Source organism: Cricetulus griseus, chromosome X (genome assembly GCF_003668045.3).
Source record: "Cricetulus griseus strain 17A/GY chromosome X, alternate assembly CriGri-PICRH-1.0, whole genome shotgun sequence".
NCBI classification, from domain to species: Eukaryota; Metazoa; Chordata; class Mammalia; order Rodentia; family Cricetidae; genus Cricetulus; species Cricetulus griseus.
The window spans coordinates 118,253,376-118,276,607 of record NC_048604.1 but is presented as its reverse complement, the minus strand read 5'-3'; the positions used below and the strand labels follow the sequence as shown (position 1 = coordinate 118,276,607).

The window sequence follows — 23,232 nt, the reverse complement described above, 5'->3', positions numbered from 1 at the left end:
CAGTAATGTCATTTAGAAATGTATAGAAGGACTTTTAGAGTTAGGAAAATAAGAGCTTCATCAGAGTATGACCAGTTATTAATAACAGGCGCTGAACCTTGTTTGAAAATTAGCTGAGTTAAGGAAGGATAGGCATAAACTTTTTGTCTGCCATGTTTTTTTTTCCTCAGAGAAATACCAATTGCATTTTTCTTCTTCTTCTTCTTATTCTTTTTTAAAACAAGACACAGTTTTTCCATGTTGCCCAGGCTGGCCTTGAACCTCCTAGGTCCAAGTGATCCACCTCTGAGTACTGGAAAAACAGCTGTGTCCCACTACCCCTACTTTCAAGTGTTCTTGATACAAAATTTATGCTTTTAAAAATGTTAAGAAAACTTACTATAAAAAGCCAGAAAATGGAAAATGTTAATGTAGATTTCATAGTGTTTTGTGAGATTTTTCATTTGCTTTGATGGGAATGGGGTATTTGGATTTGCTTTGGATGGGTTTAATATCGAGGTTAGTAAGACCAAATTAAGAGATGCCTGCTGTCACTGTACTTTGAGTCTCCAGATCAGTAGATCTGGTCTCTGTTTTTCATTAACTGTCCCTACTTCCAACTGGCCAGTCATTTGATAAAATTATTTGTTCCAATAATGTAACTGATGGACCAAAGGGCAAATTTGGGTAAATATAAAATGAGAGCTAGCATTACTGAGAGCTTACTATGTGCCAGGCACCATTCTAAGTGTTTCTATGTGTATAAAATGCCCCTCACCACACTGTGAGGTAAGTATTAATAACCTCCTCTTACAGATGGCAAACAGAGGCACAAAGAAGTAAAATAAGTCCTTATGATTAAAATTAAGATCTGCCAAGATCAAACCACAAAGAATTGGTAGTTTGAATCCAGAGCTAGTGCACCTTAACACTGCCTATGCTGTGAACCGTGCATTTGTGGAAAGTCTTCTATGTTTACAGCCTTCAATTCGGGGTCTTTTGATTACACATAATTTCAACATGTTTTCCAAACTCAAGTAACTCACTAAAAGCATCTAAAACAATGACTTTTTCCTCATTTGACATTGACAGTCTAATGCATTCTGACAGCTGAAATAACCCTGGTGTACATTTATTTTCTGGAGGTTCAGCTAGTGACTGCAGTCTTCCTCCAAATCCAGGAAATACGTTATCCCCTTTGTTTCTGCCAGGTGCTCCAATTATGGAGAATCTGGCCCTAGTGTCACTTTAGCACATGGGGTGGGCACACAACACAATAGACCCTCTCTTCAGGCTGTGGGGGCAGGCTTGTTCTATTTATGTCTGGGATTCGCTGCGGTTATTCTGTGGCTTTAGGAACGAGTTTAATTTTATAGAATTGCATAAAGCAAGGGACATATGTCATTCAAGAAACAATAAAGGAGTCAAAACTGGAGTTTGCACATCAGGAGGGTATCCCGTTGTTTAGAAGGTTAGCAGGGTATTTGAGAAAATGAGAATTAAGGCCTAAGGGCTTTAATCAGAGAGGCTGCATCTGAATGTTTCAAGTCCACAAACCTTACGCGGTTCCTTTAAGCAGTGGAGCTGCTGCTTCCCGGATGTGGAAAAATGGCCCGCCTCTAGCCTATGTCACTAAGGCATCTAGTGACGCTGAGCGTGGGGATGGCTTCTGGGTGGGGCTGCGCCTGCGCTGCGTGGAAGCTTCTTCAACGCTTGCGCTGTGGGAGCTTCCCAGGGTCTTGCGCGTGCGTACCGCCGCCAGTCCCGCCTTTCATAGCTCCGGTGTGAGACATGGTGTTGTCGGAGCTGGCGGCGCGTCTCAATTGCGCTGAGTACAAAAACTGGGTGAAGGCAGGGCACTGCCTGCTGCTGCTGCGCAGCTGCCTGCAGGGCTTCGTCGGCCGCGAGGTGCTCTCCTTCCATCGCAGACTGCTTACTGCAGTCCCCGGCCTTGGTCCCAACGCCACCTGCCGCGGCGGTTCCCGATGCAACCCGCGAGCTCGCCAGGTAAGCTGCTGGCCCAGGGCTGGGACACATATCCCCAGCCTGTCCCCAGTTTCCTGTGCTTGTCTTTTTCTTTTGAGGGGCGGGGCTGTTCACCGCTCCCAGGCTGTTCCTATTTCCTGGATCCTGCCTCATCTCTGCCCCCTGCAGTTTCAGCCTCAGTGTCAGGTGTGCATAGAGTGGAAACGTGAGATCTTGAGGCATCACATCAACAGAAATGGAGACGTGCACTGGGGAAACTGCCGGCCTGGCCTCTGGCCTGTGGACGCTTGGGAGGTAGCCAAGGTAAGCACTTGCAGTCCTGAGGAAAGCAGAAGGCAAATCACCTGCTCCTCCAGGGCAGAGGGTGGATTGTGAGTGCAGGCGGGGACTTCAGAAACTACAGGTACTAAGATTGGTTGTCCTAGTGTTCTAGGGGTTAAAGGCTGTTAGAGTGGACCCATCCCAGCACAGTAAAATAGAAACTTTTATCTCTTTGCTTCCTGAAAGCATTTGAGCTTTGCTTCTTGAAAACTATAGTAAATATTTCAATAAGAAATGCTGGTGCTGAGGTGTGCTCAGAGCAGGGGGTCTGAAGAATGGCCTCTCTGTCTATAACACACCCAATAGAATCTGGTCATTTTGTGAGGAGGGTTAGGAATGTATTACCTTCCTCTGAGCAAATGCCCTACACATTGAGAAACAAAACAAAACCAAGAAAAAGAAAATTGTGTCTTTTAACTAAAAAAAAAAAAAGGAAAGAAAGAAAGAAAGAAATATGCTGGGACAAGACGTATAGTAAAGCCGAGTGCAGTGGCTTACACCTATAATTCCACCACTGGAGAGGCCGAGGCAGGGTTGCTGCAGTTTGGGGATATCCTGGTGTATATAGTTTAAGACCTTGTCTCAAAAGAAGGGGAAACAATACAGACTGGGAGACATGGAAGAACAGATAAGGTGTGCATTAAGGTGGGCTCACTAAAAGCCTCATTTTGGCCATGGAGTGCTTAGCTAAGGTACAAAATTCTAGAAGATGAAAGTGTGATGAATTATGAGGTAGAGGTAGTTAGACATGTCTTTAGATTTTGGTACTGTGACTTACTGCCTGAGCTGATTGGGAATTTGTTTTGATTTCTTGATATTTCCTGGAAGCTCAGTAGTGAGTGGAGGGAGGGGCACACAAATTGAGTTTATGAGTTAGTGTATGAGCAAGCAAACAATTGGCAGGTGGAACAGAGCATTGCCAGGTTTGCATTTAATGTGTTTGGTCTACTTCTGTTCTTATTGTCTTTATCTAGTTTATTAAGACAAGGTCTCATGCAACCCAGGCTAGCCTTGAACTCTTAATCATCCTGCTTCCATCTCTAAAGTGCCTAGGATTACAGATATGTACCATTATATCCAGCTTTCTCTTGTTTTCTTTTAAGGTTAGAAAGTTTCTGTTGGGGGCTAGTGAGATGGCTCAGTGGTTAAGAGCAGTGGCTGTTCTTCCTAAGGACCTGGGTTCAATTCCCAGCACCCACATGGCAGCTCATAACACTCTGTAACTCCATTTCCAGGGTACCCGACACCCTCATACATACACATATATGCAAAACACCAATGCACATAAATAAAACTTTTAAAAAAATTTCTGTTGGGCCAGGCTTGGTGGTGCCTGCCTGAAATCCCGACACTTGGGAAGTAGGGACAGACAGATCTCTTGAGTTTAAGCCTTGCCTACATGGCTAGTCTAAATAGAGAGACCCTGTTAATGTGTGAGTGTATGTCACCTGTGTTCTGATGCTCACTAGAGCCAGAAGAGGGAGTTGGATCCACTGGAACTGGAGCAACAGGTGGTTGTTAGTCTCCCAACATGGGTGACTGGAACCAAACTCCAGTCCTCTGGAAGAACATTAAGTCCACTTAACCACTGAGCCATCTTTTCAGCCCCATCCTCCACCAGCACCAGCACCAACACCAACACCAGCACCAACACCACTGTCTTTTATTGTCTGCAATAGTGTTTCCAAATTCTACCTTTACCTAGGGCATACAGGAAAAATACCTGGAAGAAATAAATAAAACTCTCCCTTTTATTTTAGTCTCTGTTACAGCTTTCATAGCTTTATCGCCCTCTGCAGCCTGTGCCACTTGCTCTTGTCAGCCTTTCTTTCCCTTGCTTGCTGGTCACTTAGTTCAACCTTGTGTATACATTCCGTATCTAGCTCCATTGTCTCAGTTCCTGGGTTCCCTGACTTAGCATCCTTGTTCTACTCTACCTCAGTGCCCCATTGTATGCCCTCACCCCATCCCTGTCCACACAGAAAGTCTTCATATCTAATTTGGCCTTGCTTTTGCCATTCTTCCTCAAACACTTGACCCTGCTTTTTGTTTGCCTCTGCTTCTCAGTACTGGATAATCTTCTCCCTTCTGCTTGGCTTTGTCACGGTGGCCTAGTTCTCACTGTCCATCGTTATAACTCCTTTGTAATTTTATCTTTATTATTTTTGTTCTCTGAACCTGCCTTGCCCAACTGGCACTGATCATATGCTTTTACTTAAGAAGAATCTCTTAAGGGAGCTCACTGGCTTCACTTTGTTCTTGGTCCTGAGCTCTAATGTTTTGGGCAGGCTTCTCTGTGGGCTTCTGTTGCTGGAGTTGTCCATTCGTGCCTTCCCTCACCAAACTCTTCTTCCCATTCCCCCTCCTTCATCCCAGCTGCTAGCCTTGGTCCTGCTTCATGAGATGATAGATGCCCCAAGCACCGATTTGTCTTTCCTTTGGACCAAGAATTCAATTCCTGCTCTAAAGCAGCTCTCTTGCCCCGTCCCTCCACTTGTGTGTTGGTTCTCCTCCCATCTACACAAGGTCTTTAAATCTTTAGCTGTCCACTCTTGCTTCCCATCTTATTCCCATCACCATACAAATGACTTTAGTTTATGTAATTTTTCAAAAAGAAGGGTTGTTTTTTAGTTAAGGTTACTGTTGCTGTGATGAAACACCATGACCAAAAGCAACTTGGGGGGGGGTGTTATTTGGCCTGTGCTTCCACATTACTATTCATTATTAAAGGAAGTCAGGGCAGGAACCTGGAGGCAGGAGCCAATGCAGAGACCCATGGAGGGGAGCTGTTTACTGGCTTGCTTCCCCTGACTTGCTCAGCCTGCTTTTTATAGAACCCAGGACCAGCCCAGGGATGATACCACCCACAATGAGCTGGTACCATCAATCGCTGATTAAGAAAATTCCTAGTCGGGTGTTCCTGGCGAACCCCTTTAATCCCAGCACTTGGGAGGCAGAGGCAGGCAGATCTAGCCTGGTCTACTGGAGCTAGTTCCAGGACAGCCTTGGAAGCCACAGAAAAACCGTCTTAAAAAACAAAAGAGAGAGAGAGGGAGAGAGAGAGAGAGAGAGAGAGAGAGAGAGAGAGAGAGAGAGAGGGAGAAAGGGAGAAAGGGAGAAAGGGAGAGAGAATGCCCTGCAGGCTTGCTTGCAGTCAGTGCTTATGGAGACACCTTCTTTATTTTGGTTCCCTCTTAAGATGATTTTAGCTCATGTTAATTTGTCATAAAACTAGCTAGCCCAAAGGATTAAACAATTATTCTATAATCTGGCAGTCCTATTCCTAGATGTACACATAAGATAAAAAGAATCACAGCTATGGTTTGCTTAGCATGAATGAACCCCTAATTTCAATCCTTCTCCCCACTAGAACACCCCCAAATATGAAAGTACATATCTACAATGAAAGCATGTACATACACGGGTTCATGGCAGGACTATAAACAATAGCTAGAAGGTAGAAACAGTCCAATGATCTACCAGGCAATGCATGGATAAACAGAGTCCAGACAGAGGAATAGCATTTTGCCATTAAAAAAGGAAAAGGAATGAAGTATGCAAAGTACAATAGGGTTGAATCTTGAAAACATGCTAAATGAAAGAAACCTGAAACCTGTCACATACCATGAATTGTGCAGAATTGGTACATCTGTGGAGGCAGAACTAGTTTTAACAGCTCTAGGGCCTAGAGAGGAGGGGTGTGACCCCTTATGGATATGAGGTTTCTTTGGGAGGATGGTGGAAGTCTTTAGCATTGCCCACAGTGACGGTTGCTAAAAGCTATTAGACTGAAAATCTCTGATTTACATACTTCAAGGGAGTATATCATACTCTAGTGGAGTTATATTTATAACCACTTGAAAATACAATTAAAATACAAAATAAAATTCCAGCTATATCCCCATTTCTCTATCAGCCTTCCATATATCTACTTAGCAGAACTTCCTCAAAAAGAGGAGTTGGTATCTGTCTGTTCTTTAGCTTCCACATGTTTTTCAACTCATGCAACCCTGGCTTCTGTCCCTGCCCTTACACTGCATCTTTGACCTCTCTTCTTCAGCCTCCCCCCCCCCAAGGCTGACAATGGAACCCAAGACTTTGTACCTGCTAAGAAATCACTCAACACTGAGCTACTCCCCCAAACCCTGGGTTTGTTGAGATAGTATCGATATGTAGCCCAGGTTGGCCTCTTGATCCTCCTACCCCTGCTTCTCAACTATGAGTTTTACAGGTGTGCCCTACACACAGCTCTTAGCTTCATGCTCTCAGGGGCCTGCAACACTCTCAACTGGCCACTTATTTTTAAACATCCCTGCCTTTGTGGCATCTTCTCCTTCTGCCTTTACTTATCCTCTCTAGCAATGACCCTACCCCTACCTACTCTTCTGAGCTACAGATGTGCATATCCAGCTGCTTACCTGACCCCTTTATCTCCTCAGAACTTGGTATTTAGTTCTATAGGAGGGTTTACCCTCCTGATTGCCATTCCAAGAATATTCATTCTTCTTTTTCTTGTTTCTGTTTACATGCTATGTAAGCACTGTACCACAGGGCTGCAGCTCCAGCCTGTTCCTAGAATCGTTCTTATTTCATCTTTTTCCCTCTTGCTGCACCTGCGTTTTTGGAGTCCTTGTCCTTCCCACCTCTACACCACAGCTCTCTATCTTATGCCTAGTTTCTGGCCACAGCCACCCACATGGCCCTCTATAATATTTTTGGCAACTCTGGATGGTTCTACACACAGTGAGATGTATGGCCTTTCACATAGGAGTTTGATTGGTTTGTTAACTTGTAGAATACTTGTGGGTAGTAGTGTCAAATCAAGGTTAGTGTTCGTCTCTGCTGCTGGCAGAACTGGCCCTCAGCCATAGCAGAGACTCAGTCAGTCCCATGTTTCGTGGCTCGTAACTGCCTGTAACCCCAGTACTACAGAATTTGAGGCCTCTGACCTCCCATGGGTTCTCTCTCTCTCTCTCTCTCTCTCTCTCTCTCTCTCTCTCTCTCTCTCTCTCACACACACACACACACAGAGAGAGAGAGAGAGAGAGAAGGAGAGAGAGAGAGAGAGAGAGAGAGAGAGAGAGTGTTAGTTCATTTCTCCACAGTGAAGAGACAGCAGAAGGCAGAGAGGCTGCTGTAGGTGTTTCTCTGCTGTGTTTACCGAGAGGAATATGCTGGTGCAGGACTCTAAGGAGGCCATAGAGTATCCCTGTTGGCTTCTGGATCTTAAAGAGCTAGGCCAATTTAGAGGCACCGAGGCTTCCTCTAACTGCATTTTCCTTTCAGCAACAGCTGTATTGAGCTCTTTGATTTCTTCTGTCTCCTTATATCAGTCACCTGTTAGGTTAGCTTCTTTGTTAACTTCTGTAGCATCCCTAATAGACCCGGAAGAGTTTGATGATCCTGAGGTTTGAATTCTGAGTTATGGGAGGCTCTGCTATGGGGTTCTCCTACCATTGGAGAACTTAATAACCTTGACTCTGGCACTCCCTGCGCTTCCTGCCAGCCTTTGGAATACTAGTACAAACATCCTGCAATAAGTTTCATAGCTGCTTCCTAACTGGATTGTTTGCTTTCAGTGGAACATATCTCTTAATAAGAGTTTGGACTGAGAATGTCTGTTTTTTTTCTTTTGAGACAGAGTCCTCTATGTATCCTTGGTTGGCCTAGAAGTCTGTGTAGACCAGGCTGACCTCAAACTCACAGACTTGCACATATCACTACTCCCAAATAAGAGTAATTTTTCATGTGTCATCTGCTCTAGCAGATGCTCTTCTCCTGTACCAGGAATGTACCTTGAGACTCCTAGTCTGGTAAATAAAGTTTCTGCATCCAGGTATTAAGTTTGCAGATATTTCAGGAAAGAAGTATATTCAAGTGTTGCTGTCACAGCATTTGCGCAACTCATTTTAGAAGATTCAGCTTGAGGCAGGATGGTGCTACAATATGTCTGTTGTCTCAGTCCTAAGCTCCCTGTCTATGCCATGTGTGGGACCTATTCACCTTACACAATTGATGTCATAATTACTGAGTTGCTGATGTCTTTATACCATGTGCTAGGCATTGTGCTCTCCGCATCTTCCTCCTCACCCCATCCTTTGATGTGGATGAAGATACTTACCCCTAAAGACTGACAGAGAATAAGGATTAGGTAACTTGCCTAAGGCCATAAAACAGTAACCTAGCTGGCATTTGAGCCTGGCTGTATACACTCCAGGTTCTGATGGTGAGGGATAGAAATTTCTCAAGTCACTAAGGAACTGCTTAATGTTCTTTAATGACACAGACACTGCAGTTTGACCAAGAAAAAAGGGAAAAAAGCATTTCTGATATGTACTTCTAAGATAGCACAGAAGCTGGTGGTGCACACCTTAAATCTCAGCACTAAGGAGACAGGGAGATGGGTCTCTGTGAGTTCAAGGCTAGTCTAGTCTGCAGAGTGAGTTCCAGGCCAGTCAGGGAAACATAGATTTCTCTCAAAATAATAAAGACTGGCGGCTAAGCATGGTGGTGAATGTCTTCAATACCAGCACTCAGTAGACAGAGGCAGGGAGATCTCAGAGAGTTTGAGGCCACCCTGGTTTACATAGTAAGCTTCAGGATACCAGGACTATATAGATTGTCTCAAAAGAGCAAAACAAAAGGAAAAGACTGAAAGCCAGTTATATCAGCTATATGTAATATTGCAGAGGGATAGTGCAGTCCTTCAGTTAGTGCCTTTGCCAAGGCATAGAGTGATATGATTTTCCCCACTTGTATTTTGAACTCATGATGTTCTAGCTTGAAATTTTGGGGAATAAGAGAACATTAGTCATCAGTTGGGAAATAGAGAAAGACTTTGCCTCTCTAGCCCTCAGAATTGGAGGACACCAGGTAACCTACTACCTACCCTTACTATAGGCCTTCATGCCTCGAGGACTGGCAGACAAACGAGGACCCGAGGAATGTGATGCAGTTGCTCTTTTAAGTCTCATCAATTCCTGTGATCACTTCATGGTTGACCGGAAGAAAGTCACAGAGGTAAGAGCTGTCAGATTCAGAACTGATGCCAACCAGTCTGGACAATACTGGGAAGGCTGGAGTGAAACTACTGGGGCCATTTTCATTTAAGCCACCACACTGCTGTTAAGTACATAGAGCTCAGATTTATCTTCTCTGCTCTGCCATAAATAGAAGCAAAGTCGTTTTCTGTATAAAAAAATAGGCCTGAGGTATTGAGGAGGTGGGTCAGTCAGTAAAGTATGTGCTGTGCAAACATGAGAACCTAAATTCAGATTCTGAGCACCTGTGTAAAAGGTGGGTTTGGCAATGCTCATCTGTCATCTCAGTACTGGGGACAAGCGCAGAGACAGTAGGATCCCTGAAACTTGTCTAGCAGAATCAGTATGCTCCAAGTCACAGAGAGACCCTATCTCAAAAGTCAGGTGAAGGGTGATAGAGGAAGACACCCATTGTCAGCATCTGGCCTCTACACACATGCACAGAACACACATATACAAAACAAAAAACACAGGGTGGTGGAGGTGGCACATGTCTTTGTATTTCTTGTTTGTTTTCTTTTTGAGACAAGGTGTCACTGTATGTGCCTTGAACTCACGATTCTCTTTCCTCCCAGGTGTTGTCATTATCATCGCATGCCACGATGACTGTCAACTTTTCTTTCTTTCTTTCTTTCTTTTTAGAGAGAGAAATTTATTTTTATTTTCTGTATATGGGTGTTGTGTATGCATGTATGTGTGTGCAGCATGTGCATGCAGTGCCAGTGGAGGCCAGAAGAGGATGTCAGGGTCCTTTGGACTGGAGGTATAGATGTTGTTACCTTCCATGTAAGTGTTGGGAATCAAACCTGGCTTCTCTAGAACAGCAAATGTTCTTGACCACCAAGTCTCCTCTCTAGCCCCTTGTTTATAGTACTCTACCTTGATTGATATTTGTGTGTCAGTGGATTGAATAATTCTTTAATCCTTGATGGTATTCTATAACCAAAATCTGGCTTGTAGGTCTACTTTATTTGTCCTATCTGAGTTTACAAAATTAGTATATTTTTAATTTTTCATCATTTTATTATATGTGTATGACTTTTGCCTACATGTATGTATGTGCACCATGTGTCTACCTGGTGCCTCTGGAAGTCAGAAAAGGACATCAGATTTCTTGGAGCTGGAGTTACAGAAGGTTGTGAGACACCGTGTGAGTACTAGGAATTGAACCTAGGTTTTTTGCAAGAGCAAGAAGTGCTTACTTTTTTGGGGGTGGGGGAGGTGAGACAGGGTTTCTCTTTGTAGCCTTGGCTAACCTGGAACTAGTTCTGTAAACCAGGATGGCCTCAAATTCAGAGATTCACCTGTCTCCTGAGTGTTGGGATTAAAGGCATGTGCCACCACCACCTGGCCAACAAGTATTCTTAACCACCAAGTGCCATATATCTCTTTATTGAGTGTATATATAGATGTGGTCATGTAAGAGGACAACTTTGAAAAGTCAATTCTCTCCTTCTATCATGTGGGTTCCAGGGATGGAAGGTTGTCAGGCTTGGTGACAAGCACTTTTTACCCACTGAACTATCTTGCCAGTTCCTTCCTAGTTACTTTAAAAACAACTTTTGAATTAGTTGTCATTAAATCTGAATTTCTATCTTTGAAATAAAAAAATAAGAAGACCTGGTGACACTGAGTTCATAAACCTCCCATAGCAACAAGCCACAAGTTGAGTGAAAACTGCTGCTTTAGATGGGATGCCCATTATCCACTTCATGCCAATCCCTTCTTCCTTCATCTTTCTACCTGTATCAAAACCGGCTTCACTAAGGTGTCACCTGACCCTTGAGAGTATTTCAGTATATGACCAAAAGAGACTTCACTGCTTGATAAATGCTCTCTGGGCAGGCACAAAATAAAGGTCTGACTTAGGGGCTAGAGGGCTTCATTGTCCTGTATGCCATTTTAAGTACATACTAGATTATGCAAGTCTCATGAAATGTCTAAGCCTTGGCCTCTGGATACCACACTGCTCAATTTTATAGTTTAGCAAAGTCTTTCTATAATTTCTTTTTAGAGCTAAAATGTTTCAGATTACTCTATTAACTTAGAAAGCTTTAAAATAAATTACATTTATTTGCAATTTATTATCACATTTCTTTGCTTGTTAAGGAAGAGGGCCTGTGCCACTGTGCACATATGGAAATCAAAGGACAGCTTGGAGTAGTTAGTTTTCTTTTTCTATATTAATTAGTTTTCTATTTCTGCAAACCAAGGCAACATATAAAAGAAAACATTTGATTGGGCTGCGCTGACGGTGTGAGAGATTAGGGACCATGATGGTGGAATAAAGTCATGGCAGCAAGAACAGCAGGAGGTAGAGAATGGTTTGAGTGTTTTGAAAACAACAAAGCCTGACCCCAGTGAGGCATCTTTTCCAACAATGCCACATACCTCCTAATCCTTCCTAAGCAATTCTTTAACAGAACCAACTATTCAAACACATAAACCTGTGTGGGGCATTCTCATTCAGTCCACCATACCTTCTTCTGTATGGGTTCCAGGGATTGAATTTAGGTTCTTGGGCTTCACAACAAGCACCTTTACCTGCTAAGCCATACCAGCCCAACTTCATTTTTGTTTTTCTGTAGCTAATTAAGTGTCGGAATGAGATAATGCACTCTTCAGAGATGAAGGTATCATCTACATGGCTTCGGGATTTTCAGATAAAGATTCAAAATTTTCTGAATGAATTCAAGAATATTCCAGAGATTGTAGCAGTACATTCCAGAATAGAACAGGTAAAGATCTTTATAGAGTCATTTGGGGGTTTTTTGAGACAAGGTCTTATTGTAGCACCACCTGGCCTTGGAACTTGATATGTAGACCAGGCTGTTCACTCATGTGCACTTTGCTTAGTGAGTGATGGGATTATAGGCCACCACGGCCATCTGAAACTTCATTTAACAGTCCTGGTATACAAACCTAAGGGGTCAAAAACATTCATAGTCATTCATTTAGAATTTGATGTTAAGCCAGATATGGTGGTACATGTAAATTCCATCACTTGAGAGACAGTATGGCTGTTTATTTCACAGCTGGCCTTTATTACATAGTAAGTTCCTGGGAAGCCTGCCTCAAACAGAAAGATGAATTTGATGTTTATTTAAACTAGAATATATTTATTATTGTTTCAATGCTGATGATAATGCACACAGATCCTCATGAATGCCATGCAAGCACACTATACTCCTCGTCTTTATTCTGTTATCTGGAGGGCCTACTTGGGTAAATCTAGGTCTGGGCCTCACACATGGCAAGTACTTTCTCACTGAACTGCAGCCCCAGCCCCAAATGTGGTGTAAAATGTGGAATTTTTATACTGGAATAAATTGTGAAATTAACAAGCTGTGTTTTTCTTCAGTAACAGTGTGTGGTTAAAATAGGTCTAGGTAATGGTATTTTATTATAAATTCTTTGAGTTATCCAGTAGAATTTCTTTTCCGTTAAAATAGTTCATTTATTTTGTGGGTGTGTGTATGTGTGCCCACAGTGATGTGCACAAGTGTACACACATACACAGACATGTGCATGTCACAGTGCATGTGGAGAGCAGAGGACAACTCTTGGGAGTGTGTTTTCTGCTTTCACCTTATGAGATCAGGGATGAAACTCAGGTTGTACAAGCTCTCCATTATTACATACAAGTAGCTGTGGGCGTGGCGGGCGTGGCTTGGTGGGAGGTTAGTTGTGTATCACAGTTACTCCCTGAGTTCCATCCCCAACACTGCAAACAGTGATGCATCTCACGAATGAACTTTTAATGTAAGGGTGAATCCAGGAGAAGTTGGGGAGGAATAGGAGTGAATGTGATCAAAATACATTGTGTACATGTATAAAATTCTGGAAGAATTCATTAAAAAAAACAGGCTTTAAAAAGTAGTTTGTTCATGTATTTGTGTGGTCACCCCACAGCTGTTGACATCTGACTGGGCTGTGCACATTCCTGAGGAAGATGAACGAGATGGATGTGAATTTGAAATGGGAAGTTACTTGAGTGTGAGCCAAATCCATGAAATTGAAATGGAATTGCTGAAGGAAAAGCTGCAAGAGATGTATCTTCAAGCAGCAGAAGAAGAGGTGTTGCCAGAAGAGGTAAAGGGAGGGAGGAAGTGCAAGAGAGGCGGTGACAGCAGCCGCAGCAGCTGCTAGTTTTGATACTGTCTCTAGTGCTGTGACAAACACCATGACAAAAGCACCTCATCACTGAGGGAAGTCAGGGCGGGACTGAAGCAGAAGCCATGGAGGATGCTGCTTACTGGCTTGCTCCTTTTGGCTTATTCAGCCTGCTTTCTTACCACCCATATTGATTTAGGCCTGGGCCCTTCCACATCAATCCTTAATCAAGAAAATGCCCCATAGGCTTGCCCACTGACCAGTTTAGTGCAAACATTTTCTCAATTGTGGCTCTTCTCTCTTCCAAAATAACTCTAGCATGTGTCAAGTTGACATAAAATTCCAGTCAGGACAGACACAGAGATTTCTAGATTTCCAGGTGATTTCTAGAAGTACATATTCTTCCAATGTTTACTGATCATATATTTGTTCTTTTGTTTCATTTGGCTTTGTTTGGTTTTTTCAAACAAGGTTTCTCTCTATAACAGCCCTAGCTGTCTTGGAACTCACTTTGTAGACCAGACTGGCCTCAAACTTGGAGATCACCTTCTTCTTTCCAAATACTGGGATTAAATGCATGTGCCTCCACAGCCTGGCCTCAGATCATTCATATATATGAATGATCACACACACACACACACACACACACACACACACACACACACACACACACACACTATTATTTTGCTTTTTTGTTTTTCAAGACAGGATTTCTCTGTGTAACAGCCCTGACTGTCCTGAAACTCACTCTGTAGACTAGGCTAGCCTTGAACTCATAGAGATCTGCCTGCCTGTTCATCCTGAGTTAAAGGCGTGAGCTACCACCTCCCAGCCTGATAATATATTTTAACAGGTATTTTCACTTAGCATATATTTGAGGACCTAATATGTGCCCCAAGTGGAATAATGACATAAGAGTTAAAATAGAATTTGGAACAAGATACTTGATGGCTTATCAGCTCACAGGGAGATTCCATCCCCCCTACCCCACCCCTCACTCACCCCCACCCCCACACATGCTTGCAAGGAAAAAGGGAAAAGATGCTATTGAGCTACAACTCAAGGGTTGTAAGAGGTCAGTAGTTGGCCTGGGAGCATGGATGTTCTTAGCAGAGATGTGAAAGGATGAGTAGTGGCCCAGAAAGCACAAGTGGGATTATCAGGGAGGAGTGTGGCAAGGTAGGGTGAAACTATTTTGAAAGGTTTTCTGTGCCACCCACCCCAAGCTGTTTTGGACTTCAGTCCCTGAAATCAGTAGGGGAATGCTGCATTTTTGTAAGCAGAAGAGCTTTTCAGATTAGCAGGAAATAAGTGTTATAAATGCATAGCCCTCCGTGAGCAGCAGGTCTGCTACCTCAGAGGCACTGGCTACTGGACATTTCTAGCTCTGCTTACCTGTTTGAGTCAAGAAAGGGGCACCAGGTCTCTACATAGAAAAGGTAAATTTCTATTTTCTATGCCTTTTTGTTCAACAGACCAGGTGGTGAGGTGGTCACAAGTGGAATGTGAAGTGGCTGGAGGGGTGACACTGTTAGTGCCCTTTACCTGGAATAATAGGCAAGCACACAGTTAACTGACTTTTAGTAACTGAAGCCTTTTTTAATGAATGTGTGCCAGACACAATGCTAAAATATTTTTAACAGATTGACTCTTGAATCCACCTCCCCAAAATCTTCTAGGCCATATTAAATCATTAATTTGTGTATGTGAAAGAGAGTTGGGAGTCATCCTACCCAAAGTCACACGGCTAGTTAAAGTAATAAAACGTAAGCCAGGCGTTGGTTGTGCATGCCTTTAATTCCAGCCTTTGGGAGGCAGAGGCAGGTGGATCTCCATGAGTTTGAGGCCAGCCTGATCTACAGAGTGCCAGGACAGCCTCCAGAGCAATAAAGAGAAACCCTGTCCCGGGAAAAAAAATATGACTACAATTTTCTAGAACTTTCCTTCCTCTTCCTCTTTACATGAAAATGCACAAGCTTCCCATTTTTCCCCACTCCACCCAATTTTTGGTTTCTTGGTTTTTGGCTTTCTTTCAGAGAGTGTCCTGTAGCTCAGGCTACCTCCAGACTACCTCCAATGATGACCTTGAACTCCTGATCTTCCTGCCTCCATCTCCCAAGTGCTAACCTTGGTGTGTATATCACACCTAGATTACCAATCTTAAAAATGTATTCATTCATTCATTTATTGGTCTGTTTGGTTTGGTTTTTTGAGACAGGGTTTCTCTGTGTAGCCCTGACTGTCTTGGAATTCAGTCTGTAGACCAGGCTAACCTCGAACTCACAGAGATCCACCTACCACCACCATCCTGCTTCTGTTCTTAAATGTTTTAATCACTTAAATTTTACAATACTGAGGATGGAGCTCAGGCTGTCTTCTTGTTTGTTTTGAGACACATACCAGGACAAAGACTTCCTTTTTATCTTCCTTGCCTTCAGGCTGGAGTATTCACTCCTAATGGAGCTGTGAATACCTCTTAAACACATTTATATGTTTATTGCCTTCACAAAAGGGAAAGATTGAAGCTCTGCTTCCAACTGGAAATGAGAAAGCAAACCAGTTTGGAACAGAAAACTGGAGCAGGCTGTGGAGGAGGACCAGAGGGTTCTGCATAAAACCTTTAAGCAGCCAGGCATTGGTGGCGCACGCCTTTAATCCCAGCACACTGGAGGCAGAGGCAGAGGACAGCCTCCAAAGCCACAGAGAAACCCTGTCTTGAAAAACAACAACAAAACAAAAACAAAAACAAAAAAACAAAAAAAAAACCCTTTAAGCAAAAAAAGGAGCTAAGTGGAAGGGAGCAACCCCATATGGGGACTGCAGACTCACATTTCGTAGGAAACTGAGGAAGAAGAGGCCCTAGGGAGGACCATGAGTCCTGTGAAGAGCTTAGTGTGGTATGCAGGGCTGGTTGACAGGGTACCTGCACTAGCTACACATGGCAGACAGCCCTGTGTTCTGGCCAGGGCACCGCACACAATCTAGACACATGCCATGACCAATAGTGTTCTTTTCTTCACATTTTGTGTTTCCAAGGGATAGCCAAAGCCTGGCATGTTGTGAGGGCTCTAGGCAGGCTTTCAGTCTTCCAATTAACACCTCAAACCTGAAGGGCATACTCTCTGTCTGCTCTCTAACCAGTCAGCAGGCCTCCTATCATCTTCAGTAGCTGCCTGCCCCTCCCTGCTTCACGGTTGTTCTGCTCACAGCCTTGCTTGTCTTCCCTCCCACATCCCCAGTCAGCATCTAGTGTCTGGCTATTGGAGTCTTATAACTGAAAGCAGGCTGAGATGCCACACTGGTCCTGTTGTTTCCTAATCTCTTCTTTCTGCTGAAGAGCTGCCTTTCCACTCTTGTGTGGCCTGCTGTACTAGTATTCCTTGTTAGAGTTGAAATAATCTGGAGTTGGTGGTCTCCATCTAGTAAACATGCTATATCCCCAAATTAGGGGCTAGAGATTTAGCTCAATGGTAGGCAAGTGCAGGGCCCTACAGTGTTATGTGGTAGTCACAGTGGCTGTGCTTTAAACTACTAGCAGCAGGCTACTAAGGCTGTATGTAGCCTGGGGAGGAATTCTGTTCCTCTAGACAATGGCTCTGATGCTGCTGCTAAAGATAGCTTTAACTAAATCTCTAGCATTGTAATAAAACTCGATTCAAGAGCTAGGGTGAAAACCTGAGAGCTCAGAGTTAGAGTAGCAATTGGCTAACTTTCTATCTTAGCTGGAGTCCCCAGAAGCCACTCTCCTTCCACACTGCCCCAACTAAAAAACCTACACATGCTCCTCCTTGATACTTCCTGTCAACTAGTTGCTAACCCCACCTCTCTGAGCCTAGGTTAATTTTATTTAATTAATGCAGATACAACACATCTTTACATAGTTAAACAAATGCAGCATAAACAAATGTAACACATCTTTGCCTAGTTAAATAAATATTTCACAATGGGTTCAATTCCCCAGCACTGTTAATATAGTAGTAATAATACCTGGCATTTTAATATAGTAGTTAATATATTAATGATTGCAATGATGAAGGCAATCTGGGATAAGCCCAGTGCAGACACACCCATAGTACTACTCTGAGATTCCTTGTGTTGGATAAAATGATGAAAAGTATGTTGTTGGAGAATTTAAATCAGTATAACCTCTGTACATGGCACTTCTGGCTAACTCTACTAAAAACTAAGACTCTACCCAATTAGAATTAAAGCTGCCTTCTATTTCTTTAAACAGGAACATCACTTGTGCAAGTCACACATGTGTAACAGTAAATTCCACATGGTTTTCTAAACAAAAGGTTCAGAATGTGTTGAAAAATGGACATTCCATAATTGAAATACTATTCAGATGTAAAAATCAGGGTTAGGGTACTGGCTGCTCTTGGGGGGGACCCAGGTTTGGTTTCCAGCACCCACATGATGTCTGATAGCCATCTATAACTCCAGTTTCAGGGGGATATGATGTCCTCTTCTGGTCTCTGCAGATATCACACAAACACACATAGTATGCATACATGCATAAAACATAAAATAAATCTAACAAAATAATGATACTTAAGGAAGGAGGATCTTATATTTAAGGCAAGTCTAAAGTATATAACAGCCTGGGTGGTGGTGGCACAGTCTTAATCCCAGCACTCAGGAGGCAGTTGGCTCTCTGAGTTCAAGTCCAGCCTGGCCTACAAAGCAAGTTCTGGGACAGCCAGAGATGTTACACAGAAAAATTGTGTCTTGGTGGGGGGGACGGGCAAAGAAATAAGATGGCTAGTTAATATATGTCACCTGTAAAGACAAGAATGGCATAACTAGGGACAGATTTAAGAGTGTTGACTTTTTTACCTCATGCCCTGTTGACTAGGAATTTTGTATCTGAACATTTAATGCTGTTTTATAGCATTTTATGTCTCTTCTATCAGTAATACTTGTATAGGCACAAAAACTCAAAAGTATAAGATGAACACTCTGCATATAAATTCTAAGTTTTGAAGCAAAGAAATTTGAGATGATATGCAAACACCCTCTATGTGGTCTTATTTTAGCGATACTGGGTCATGTTTGGTTTGTGTGGAAGGAGCTTGTTTTATTAGTTTTTTTTTTCTTCAGAAATGCATCTCTAGCTGGCCTGTAACTCAGTATGTAGAGCAGGCTAGGCTTGAACTCATAGAGATTCATCTGCCTCTGCCTCCTCGGTGCTGAGACAAAGGTTTGAGCTCCCACACATGGCATGAGTGTACCTTGTTTTAAAGAATTTGTTTTTGGTTTGCAGACTTAACCTGTGTGTGGCTGGTGTGTCTGTCTCCTGGAAGACATTTAGACAGGAACAAATCTGTTGAGGGGCATGCTTCTGCTGCTGAGCTCCAGCTCCAGCCTTGGGAGCCAATCTTGAAACTACTCAGTGTTCCATCTGAAGTGAGTTCTGTTGTAAAAATGAGCCTGAGCAACACTTTGTACGCCTTCCTCTTGCAGATCTCAAATCAACTGGATGTGGTAAAAGCGTTTCTGAGAAACAACTCAGATCTCAGAAATGGCCTTACAGAAGACATCCAGAAGCTAGACAGCCTCCATCTACAGCATCAAAAAGAAATTTCAGAGGCTGATGAGAGACAGACACCTGAAAGAGAGGCTTGAGGTGAGTTTACGTTCAGGATGGTAAAGAGGGACACAATAATAGCCTCATCCCTTTCTTATGTAAAGCCACATTGAGCCAACAGTCTCACTTGCTTTCCCTGTGCCCTTACTATTCCAAATGAAGGTTGGGTATGGTGGTGCACACCTTTAAACTTAACATCTGGGAGGCAGAGGCAGGTGGAGTTTCTGTGAGTTTGAGGCCAGCCTGATCTACAGAGTGAGTTCCAGGACAGCCAGGACTACACCTGTCTTGAAATAAGCAAGCATGCAAACTTTACCAAAGAAAGGACAGGAGACCAAGAGTTTATTCTCTCATTATTGGCTCGAATACTTGTGAAGCCTCAACTCTCTATATGCATGTCAGCCTGATATACCTGAAGTTAAGGTCTGCTCTTAGGTGAACCAACATACTATTTGTAACATAGTCAGAAACCATTCTGCCTTCAGATGATGCCAGGGTGCCCAGCTTTTACTGTGACATTCATTGTGCCTGGCTAGAGTCTATAAGAAAACTGGTTAATGTAAGTAACTGTTTCATTATTTTTCTGCCAAATAATAAAAATGGAAATAATTATCTTTTATTTTACATTGTGGTTTGACAAATTTCAGGCATATTATGTGGAAGTCAGCCTGACCTCAGGGCAGGCTTCCTCCTCGGTGCAAAAGGGAAGCATTTCTAAAACATAGGGTTTTTGTTGTCCTGACCTTTCCCATGATGCTTCAGAGATTTCTTTCTTCCTTTCTTTCCTCCTTCCTGCCATATTTATTGCTTTGGAATTGTGTAATGTATAAAGTCAAAACATACTAGTCTTGTGTTGGGTTTTGCTACCACCCAGGGACTTTGTGCTGTTTCTCAGGTGAGAGTCTTTTTCTGGTCCTGAACTATAGCTTCTTACATGGTGGGGAGTAGGTTTGTGTGAGGGAGTGTTCTGCCCCTGGCAGAGGTGTACTATACCCCTGCCTCTACCTGGAAGTTTCACTCATAGCGCCAAAGAGTGGGCTGGGATGTAAGTGTCCAAATAGAAAAACTTTAGTGATAAGAGTGAAGTGGCCATTTCCTACCATTTCCCCCTGAGTGTAGAACTGTTACTAAATATGCTTGAGTATCCAGAGACAGAGGGCAAGCGAGGGATTGCCAAGCTCTCAGTGGCTGGCTGGAAAACAGCTTGACTGAGCTATGCAGAGGAGGCCTAGGGTTACTGTCCCAGAAGGGATAGCTGGAAAAGGTCAGCTGTCAGTTTGCTGTGGATAGGGCACAGATGAGATGGCTTATGCCTGTGATCTCAGCTACGTGGAAGGCTGCAGTGGGGGGATCCCAAGTTCTAGACCAGCCAGGGCAACTTAGTGAGACCCTATCTCCAAATGAAACAAATGATAAAGAAATGGGGGAGCAGTACAGTTGTGAAACATTTACTTACTATGTCAGGCCTTGGATCAGTCCTCAGCTTCCTTTCCCCCAGAGACAAAGAAAAGTACCCACGGTTCCAACACCTCTCAAGTAGTTGTGTCCTCTGTGCCAAGTGCAGGGCCTAGGCCTAATGCCCCCAAACCATTGGTAGAAATGCTACTTATTATAGTCTTAGCTAAGCTCTTACTCTGTAAAGTGAGAAATTTTATCATTCTTACAGATATTCATAGATTCATTCACCGCCCCCCTCTTTGTCCTATTTGTTCCTGAACTGTGTAGAAGCCTTGTACCATTGTATGCAGTGTTCTGTGGGAGTCAGATTAACTTCAGCCTTTCCCTCCATCTGCTCGTTTCCAAGGTGATGCCATTAGACTGCTTCGTGTCGCCTCCAGACTTTGCTGTGTTCTCAAAACTGCCTAGAAGAAATGTTCCATGCCAAGGCTCAGCAAAGATGAGATCGCTCCTTCTCCTGGTCAGCTGCCTGCCCAAGATGGACTCTGCAGACTAGATGGGGGGGGGGACTGTATTTGGCATATATTTTGACTTTAGAACCCAAATGAATGCAAATGTGCCTATAGCTTGGGTTAATTTCATTTCCTGGTTGCTGTTTGTTTTCAGTCTTATGTTTTCTTTCTCCTTTCATTTTTTTCTCTTCTCAAGTTCCTTGAGAAGACTTCAAGAGTAAAACAAGATTTTGCATTTATTTCGCAACATTGCCAAAGCAAAAAAAAAAAAAAAAAAAAAAAAAAAAGCTGAAATAAATCTTCCTTCAAGATCTGAGGTACAAAACATGAAATCTTGATTCACTAATCCATGAAAACCTGAATTCTAACTGTAGAAAGTATAAGATCTGAACCTTTCATTTTATACCTGTGTCTAGTTAGTTTGTCTTTATCAATTCAGCACACACAGTATCAACCCTGTGCCAGACATTGAAGTAGATACAGATGTAAATCTTCCACTACTTTATATTAGTAATGTTTCATTGCATTGAAACAGAGAAGGAAGACTCTTGTTTTAAGGGCTCTAAAGCAAGTGTGGCCTGTTCTGAGGCATTAGCCTGTAGCCATCTCTTCAGCAGAACTGTGCATCTGTGTAGAGGGTATGTACAAATAGATGCTCACCACAGTGTTGATACCCAGCCAGCAGTAGAGAGGACCTGCTAAATTCGACATAGAATGTCTGTACTATGTACTCTGTCACGTAACTGTTAGAAAGAATGAGCCCATGCTGCAGTGCAATAATATGAATTACCTATAAGACATCTAAAGTAAAGACTGAGAGAGTGGGGGGAGCTCAGTGGTGTGGCACTTGCTTGCCCAGCATGCATGATGTCTTGAATTAGATCCCCCCACTCCACTGCCAAAAGCAAATAAATGGAAAAGCAAAGTGTTTAATAATACCTAGCATGTTATAGTGCTGTTTGGATTGTATAATAACTGAGGTCTGGAAACCCTTTTTTCTAAGTCTGTCTGTTGCGTTACCTCTGAGAGGAATTGGGGCTATGGGGAATAGTCAGAAGGAATTCGGCTTTTGTATTTTGTATATTCTTTTTATAATAAACATGCACTCATTTTGAAACTTTTTATTACAGTTGTTAATTTCAAAACAAGACACACAAAAGAACAACATATACCATATTGCAAGCCTTCTATACATGTATTTTGTTGTAGCCTCCTTTTTGTAGCTGCACCTCCAGGGGTGCTTCCAAATCTTAGCACCAGGGGAGGAAGTCCAGGAAGGGCCTTGCCTTCTGCCTAGGCTGCCTTCATCACCCCATGGAGTACCTCTCTCCATCCAAAAGTATGGCTTGCACTCAACTTCTCCCTGGGACTCAGGTGGTTGATAGTTTTGAAAGAATTTGTTGAGAAAAATAATTGAATCATTATAGTTGCAAAGATAAGGTGGTCCTTAGCTTGAACCTTTTCTTTATCAGGGAGTCCAGCGAACTTGAAGAAAATGTGACATATTAAACTCTGCAAAAACACCTGAATTCTAGGAAATGACTTAAGGGGTTGGTGGCTAGTACTAATGGAAACTAGCTCTGCTAAATCCGAGAGGGTTGCTGGCTTCCTAAAGCAGTAGGAGAGCTCTGGAGATGGTTACATTCCTAAGGTCGGGAGGATTCTGCCTGGGAGAATTAAGAAATGATTGTTAGCACATCGACCCCAGACTGCTGTCTGGGAGGCCAGTTCAGGACTGATTCAGACCCCTGAACATGGATGTCAATGAGGAGGCCTCTGCACTCTAGGGGGCCCCTGGTAGTGCATTGGTATTTTTCCCTGGTGTAAGAAGGGATGCACTCTTGGCCTGGACACGTAGGGAAGGGCCTACGCCTAGGCCCAGGCCCGGCCTAGGATGATGTGGTGGACTTTGGGTAGCCCCCGTTGAGGGCCCTACCCTGCCTGGGGAGTGGAGGGTGGAGGGGGTAGGAGGTAGGTCGGGTGTTGGGGAGGAGGGGTGAAGGGAGGGAGAGGGAGAAGGGATTGACTTGTGAAACAAGCTTGTTCCTAATTTGAACTAATAAAAAAAAAAAAAGAAATGATCGTTACTCTAATAATTTGGAGTTGGTTTTTATTAATGTATTGGTTACTTAACATGACTTTAAACACTAGTATCGTAGGGCCAGCTTTCCTGTTAGAATTGGTAAATGAACTGAGTGGAGTATTGCAGTCTTTTAGATCACTTCTCTAAGCATTTGGCCTCTAAGTTCTAACTGCACTGATAGGAAATTATCAGCAGACATTACCTCCTTTT

The 23,232-nt window shown here is 43.1% G+C and overlaps 1 protein-coding gene and 1 non-coding gene across 4 annotated transcripts; both read left to right on the top strand.

Moving 5' to 3' along the window:
• Positions 1–24: 24 nt before the first annotated feature.
• Positions 25–22,056, top strand: CXHXorf38 (chromosome X CXorf38 homolog). 3 transcript variants are annotated; one of them, XM_027433169.2, is made up of 7 exons: positions 25–1,986; positions 2,134–2,268; positions 9,187–9,306; positions 11,915–12,064; positions 13,239–13,418; positions 18,906–19,068; positions 20,834–21,226. In XM_027433169.2, exons 1-6 carry the CDS (start codon positions 1,771–1,773, stop codon positions 19,065–19,067), a joined length of 963 nt encoding a protein of 320 aa, XP_027288970.1. In that variant the 5' UTR covers positions 25–1,770; the 3' UTR covers position 19,068; positions 20,834–21,226. The 3 variants fall into 3 exon arrangements, with proteins under 3 accessions (XP_027288970.1, XP_027288971.1, XP_027288972.1); XM_027433170.2 differs by lacking the exon at positions 11,915–12,064; XM_027433171.2 differs by lacking the exons at positions 25–1,986; positions 2,134–2,268 and adding an exon at positions 8,331–8,437 and having other exon boundaries at positions 20,834–22,056.
• On the top strand, positions 2,532–2,658 carry LOC113837769. The gene has a single exon (XR_003488483.1). It is a non-coding gene; the product is annotated as a small nucleolar RNA SNORA11 (small nucleolar RNA).
• Positions 22,057–23,232: the final 1,176 nt, after the last annotated feature.